Source organism: Aplysia californica, unplaced genomic scaffold (assembly GCF_000002075.1).
Source record: "Aplysia californica isolate F4 #8 unplaced genomic scaffold, AplCal3.0 scaffold00816, whole genome shotgun sequence".
Lineage (NCBI taxonomy): Eukaryota > Metazoa > Mollusca > Gastropoda > Aplysiida > Aplysiidae > Aplysia > Aplysia californica.
In genome coordinates this window covers 285,328-291,871 of record NW_004798086.1, presented here as the reverse complement: position 1 = coordinate 291,871, position 6,544 = coordinate 285,328, and the positions used below count along the sequence as shown (strand labels likewise).

The following is a 6,544-nucleotide window of genomic DNA, read 5'->3' as shown; positions in this document are numbered from 1 at the left end:
CGTTTAGCCGTACCTAGAGGTCTAGGTGCGGCTAGCTTACCAGTCTGGCCATACTTATCTTAGGACCTGTTAACATTAGAAAACTAGTCTCATTAGTAATTATTTAGGTTTAAAATACATGCATTGTCAGTAAGGCACCTGGTTTTGTCTCAAATACAAATGCTTTAGGTACTGCAAACTAAAAATTTATTTACAATTACCTTTTTTTTGTGGTCAGTCTAGCCATCATATAAGTACGGCTACCCAGCAGTTTAGAAGTACGGCTAGCCTAGCAGTCTAGCCGTCATTAAGTACAGCTAGCGTAGCTGTCTAGCCATCATTGGATACGGCTAGCCTTTTCCTTTACAAAATTAGTCTGTTACCTCCCAACTCGAAGTCAGGTACCCATTACAGGTGGCGGGTGGGCCAAAAAATCTGTGGTTGAACCGAGGCTCAAATCTGGACTGTCTGCTTTGGAGACAAGCACACTAACCCCTCTGCCACCACACCACTGTAGGCTACAGGCTTTAAAAATACTGCAATAGTGCATTCGTGTTGCCACCGTGAGCGACAACAAAGTGGGAATCTCTCAATGACGTCAAACAAGATGATTGTTACTGTAAATATCGGCCAATGGCGTACATCTGTCATTCTAAAGTTATCTGCATGTCACCTCTAATCGTCTGGAGCTCATATGACCTTATGCAGTGAGTTGCGAGCGCTGTAAAACCTCTACCAAAAAAAAAAAAGAGCAAGTCCTTCCTTTTCGGATTATATCCAACTGGCTATTAAATCATAGATTTTTATTAGCGTTAAAATTGCTTTTGGTTAAGTTGGTTTTGTGTAGGCCTCTACTTAACTACTAGATCTAGACTCTAGGCCAAGGAGAACGGATTAGCCGTAACTCAAGTAACTATAACACGGGGTGCCCACTACGGCTGGATCGGGCTGATCGCCTGACTTGGTCACCTGAAACTGAAAACAAACATGTTTGTTTTTGAGGTGACTGAGTTGGGCGATCGGCCGATCCCATCCGTGGTGGGCACCCCGCACTATTCTATAACGAGCGACTACTGTGAAATGAATAGAGTATATCTAGATTTAGATCTAGTCTTAGTGTTGGGCTTTAGTCGATATCGATATCGGGTACTCATCGATACTGGTTTTCTTAGTCGATACTCGATATCGCAGAGTCTCTTAGTCGATACTGATCAGTGTAATGAGTGTAGTGTTTGCCGCCTAATCTGCGTGATATCGGAGAGAAACGTGCTGTCTACGATCACCCGTCTTTTGTTTCTAAATAGGCTTAGTCATGTTGAGAAAGAAGAAGAGCACTGTTTGGACGCATTTTGAAGAGCTTCCAGGAAACAAAGAGGCCAGGTGCCTTGTTTGTCACGACATATTAAAGCATCATGGGAACAGCACAAATCTCATGAAACATCTCCATGCCAAACATCCAAGCAAAAATGCTGCACTTGACATGGAGAAGGGTGGTAGCAGCAGCGGTAGTTGTAGTGCAGGACCTGCAAAGCAGATGAAGCTATCAGATTGCACCCGTTCAGAGCCCTACCCGCCTTCACACTTCAAGAAGAAACTTCTCGATGACAAGATAGTCAAAATGATTTGCATTTTAAAAAAAAAAAAAAACCCCAAAACAATAAACAAAAATAATAATAACAAAAAAAAGATCGCATCTTACAACTGGGTACACAGGCAGTAGGGCCTGGTAAGCCGAATGACTGACACCGTGACCTTTGACCTTTCATTTACTAAAGCGCTTCAAGGAAACAATACGGCGAGCAGTGAGCGCTATTTTTTTAGCCTTTTGTGACGTCACAGTATCGATATCGAGTATCGATCGATACTGGGAATGTGGGTACACGATACTACCCGATACTAGCTAATATCGATTAATGCCCAACACTATCTAGTCTGTATGAAATATAGAGGGTTAGGGCTGAGGGCACTGAGGCAAGGGGTAGGGGAAGAATGCTGTCTTTTATTGTGTTTGTTGGGGGGTGGCTCCTTATGGAAGTCCTTCCAATTAGCGTAGGCCAAAATGGGAAGAAAAGTGGACCAATCTGGTCACTGTTGTCTGTTGGTGTCTCTGTCTCATGTTCATGCAATCAATGATTTAGATTCTAATAATAATACTGTCTTGGCTGTAAAAGGTGGATCTAGGTCTGGACTGGATCTACTAGATTCTTTCTATCGTAATGTTTTGTGGTTGGTGGGTTTTGAGGTTGTCTGACTGAGATGGTAGGCTACTCTTGAGACGAGACTTACTCAAGACATAACATGATTTATAGTAGTCCTATTACCTGTAGTACAGTACAGTGTCTGTTTTTAGGGTTTATTTGGTGAAGAGAAGATAAGGGCTGCAGTGTACTGAACCTTGTATCGTAGGGTGAGACACATGACACATCGTTTGCTGTTGGGATGACCAGGGACAATTATTTGGAACATTTTGCAAAAAAACAAAAAAAATATATGAATCTAGAATATTTGAAAGCAGAGAGTAGAAAGAGCGAAATTTTTTACTTCCTTTTAAAGATTGTCCGTCAAGCCATTATCAATCACTTCTGAGATTAATTTCTCTATTTTTTCCTCTCTTCTTTTTCGAAATAGAAAATGGCTCATTTCAATTTCTCCAAGGATATCAAGGAAATCGTTAAAATGGATGGTCCCCTTCAAAGTGGTCCTTTGATGAGGTGGCAGCGGAAAGCACCCCCAGAGACTTTGCTCAGGGTCCATGCAAGTGATGGAGGTTGGCCCTTTGTCATTTTGCTTTTAAAATTACAAATGTTCTATTCGAAATATTTATCAATAATTCTAACTCTGAATTTTTAAACTACGGTGACAGCGGCTTGGAAGCATTCCTTTATGATCCCTTCGACATCAAATTACTTTTCGGCAATTGCAGAAAATAGGTCACTTTTACTGGGAGTTAATTAATTAAACGAAAAACTATCAAAATAGGTTCATTTATTTAAATTTAATGACCTATTTAGTAATGTTATTTGTCATTTTCAGATTTCATACCAAAAGAGGGCCCCGGCACAATGGGATTACCTCAAAGAGTTAAACCTAAAAGCTAGGCGAAAGTTGATATTACAAATGTCTTCTCAGAATAAGACTGAGAGAGAAACTGATACAGAGAGAGTAGAAAGAAATAAAGACTAAGAGACTTATTGAGAAAAGAAGGTCAAAAATAGGGACAGAGACGAAAGGGAAATCAGTTTACACATTTATTACAAAAAAGAAAAAAAAATATTATACAGTCTGCAATATCTTAAATGCTGGTTAAATTTGTTTCTTATGTAGAAGAGAGATTGTACTGTTCATAATACAGAGTAGAGAGAGGGAAACAAGAGAGCTGACATTCTGTCATTCATAATGCTACAGGTTTGGAGAAAGGACTGACATTCTGCAGGATGGTTTAAGTGCAGTATAATCACCCTTGCTAGACCAAAAGTTTATCTTATATTATATGTCAGTGCACTTCTTCTTCAACAGAGATTACACACTACGCAACAATTTGGTGGCTTTCTGTTTAGCTAAAGGTGAAGTTGTAGATGAGAGTGGACCATGGCGGAGCAAAAGAAGCAGAAAGGCTTCTCAATTAATAAGGAAAAGCAGCTGATTCTAACAGAAGTGGATTTTAAAAAATGACAAAAACCAAAATCTGCAAATCTTAAGTGACTATGTTCCCAACACGTTTCTTAGTGTGTCATATCTGAAGTTTGTGTACATAGTAGGGAAATATTTAAGGTTACTTAAGATCTAGATCTAGAATATGATATTTATGCAGGATTCAGACTTTCGTTTTTCTTTTTCTATGGCTTTTTCATGTAACATATATACTTATCAGTTGCATTCTGTGGTCAAAGCTAAAATAAAACATATTCAATTCAGGTGTCTCATCGCCTTTCAAGAGCAAGAGCAAGACCCCTGGCAAGTCTGTCCCGACGACCACCCCAGGCAAAGGCAAGACACCCAAAACGCCTGGCAATATCGGGGCAGACGGATTCTCCAATGTTCCCAAAAGTGGGAAGAAAGCGAAAACCCCGAGTGCGAAGACTCCGAGCAGAATGCAGGGGGACAGGTCAGTTGTCCTGATGCCATTGTCATGCTTTTTAAAAACTTGATTGCCCTCTCTTCAAACGCAAGTTAACTGATGCCATTTTTATGCTTTTTCAAACTTTTGCTCTCGTTTCTTCAAACAGTAGCAGCTTCCTCTACAATAGACAGATTGATGTAGGCTGAAACCTCTCTCCGACTGGTATAAAGTTGAAAAATGGTGCTTAGGAGCCACACAGGAGTCCTATTTCATTCCTATATGATCTTTATTGCTTCTGTCTGTCTTTCTTTTTCTGAGGACTGAATGATGGGCTAAGCTGCTGGTCTGTATCTGAAAAAAACAACAACTTTGTAGCTTTTGCTTAGTAGCAGTTTTTAATTTTAATTTAATTTTGTGTTAATCAGATTTATCCCGGACCGTTCATCGACGGATATGGAGTATGGTCATTATGCTGTGATGAAGAGACAGGAGGAGGACGCACAATCCTCCGCAGGACCGGATGGAGATAATTTCGAGTATAAAGAACAGCTGAAGGATGCCATGGATGTCCGCGAGAGAAAGATTCTCAACTTCAAGACAAAAGCACCTCAGCCTAAAAGTGAGACTGAAGTTAGGGGAAATTTGTTTTTGTTTTGTTAGTTTTGAACTTTGTTTAATTATATATATTTGCATTTGGCAGTTGTCTAGTTTTGTTTTCAAATATTTCGTTTGGGGTTAGAACATTTTGTTGGGTGGTTGGCGGGTGCTCTGGTGCGGTTTGCTCCTTCTTTCCTATCAAACATCTATCGTCCTGACGGCACTTATATGACCTTATTGTGTTGCAAGTGCCGTAAAACTTACTAAAACTTAACTAAAACATTTTGTTAAGATAATGTGTTCATTTGACCATTAGTTTTGAGTATTGCTTTTGTTTCTACTTGAATGGATGGGGATGAAAAAGAGGGGGGGGGGCTTTTATAGGAGCTTATTTGGCTGTTTTCATCCTTCTTATCTCACGAGGGAAGCAAATACTGGTTTGACAGTTTTTCCAATATGAGAAAAAGACACTTTCTTGTTCTGATAATTTCTCTGATATCTTTCTATGAGAACGGATTCTGTTGTGATTGCTCCGATACCTTTTTTGATCAGTTTTTGTTGTTGGTGCTCTAATATCTCCTTTGACAAATTTCTGGTATTAAGGCTTTGATGTCCTTCTAATTACAATTTCTGTTTTAGTTGCCCTGATTTCATAATTGTTCTGATGTCTTTAAAAAAAAAAATCTTTCTGTGAACAAGTTTCAGTAAAAATTGCTCTGGTATCTTTCTGTGAACAATACATTTCTAGAACAGGAACTTAAACACCTTTCTGTGAATAATTTCTGTTACAATTGCTCCAATATGTTTTTGTGACTGAACAACCTCAACCCCCCTGGGCAGCGCTACTGACTGAAGTGTCTTTTGGCCATTCCCAAAGGGGCGACATTAACATCTCAAATTCTTACGCACAGTAGAATTGTCATTGTAAATGGGCTGATTCATCAATGTCACGCTCATAACTGTGCCTGAACTGCAACAGGGAACTGCTGCTTTTTCTTTCCTAATCCTTACTATCATCATTTTTCCTCTATTTCTTTTGTTTGTCACACTCTTATGACCTGCTATTTCCGGGGTGCCTTGATAGTCGCAGCAGACTTTTTTCTGTTGAAGCTAGAGAGGTGAGCAGAGTAAGTCTTATTCGTTGTTAGGGCTTCTCTGTTGACATCCGCCCCATGGCGCTCATTTGACCTTATATTGTGCAGTTGCGAGCGCCGTACAACCTCTACTAAAACTAAAAAACTAAAACTGAACAACCTCTCTTGTTCTGATGTGTCCCAGTGACGGACGTGAACAACCTGCATGTGCTGTACAGCTGCTCCAAGTCTGCCAACAGACATGCGGCGGCGTCTCGGCACATCCCCCGCGAGCCCGAGAGAGTGCTGGATGCCCCAGAGCTCATGGATGACTACTGTGAGTGACGTGGGCTCGTGTCTTTTGGTTCTGGGTGGGTAGGTGGGTGGCAGGTTTTCTAACCTGGTCTGTGTGGGTGGTTGGCGGGTGCTCTGGTGTAGTTTGCTCCTTCTTTCCTATCAAACATCATTTGTCCTTATCTCCCCTTCTTTTTTTATGTTTGTTACTCTCTTGTAACACCTCTAATCTTCTGGCACTCATATGACCTTATGCAGTTGCGAGCGCCGTAAAACCTCTACTAAAACTAAACTAATCTGATTTGCTCCTTCTGGTGTGGTCCGCTCCAATTTTTTTTTTTCGTTTCTGTTGTCTAGCACCAATGTGTGTCTATTGGAATGGTTCATTTTTGTGCTGACAATTAGCCGTAAATGACAGTGGGTGGTTGAAGGGTGACACCGGTAGATCCTTCTCCTTTTTTTCCTCTGTTGTTTCTGTCTGTATTTCTTACTTTCCTCTGTTGTTTCTGTCTGTATGTCTTACTTTCTTCTGTTGTTTCTG

General features: G+C 40.4%; 1 protein-coding gene across 2 annotated transcripts in view; it reads left to right on the top strand.

The window, feature by feature from the left end:
- The window catches only part of LOC101854906 (cell division cycle protein 20 homolog), a 23,932-nt gene that overhangs the window by 1,496 nt on the left and 15,892 nt on the right, over positions 1-6,544 (top strand). For both annotated transcript variants that reach the window (XM_013088815.2, XM_005109793.3), the window contains exons 2-5: positions 2,608-2,746; positions 3,895-4,084; positions 4,465-4,658; positions 5,915-6,046. In XM_013088815.2, the coding sequence (XP_012944269.1) occupies positions 2,611-2,746; positions 3,895-4,084; positions 4,465-4,658; positions 5,915-6,046 (652 nt within the window). In that variant the 5' untranslated portion in view covers positions 2,608-2,610. The remainder of the gene's footprint in view (positions 1-2,607; positions 2,747-3,894; positions 4,085-4,464; positions 4,659-5,914; positions 6,047-6,544) is intronic.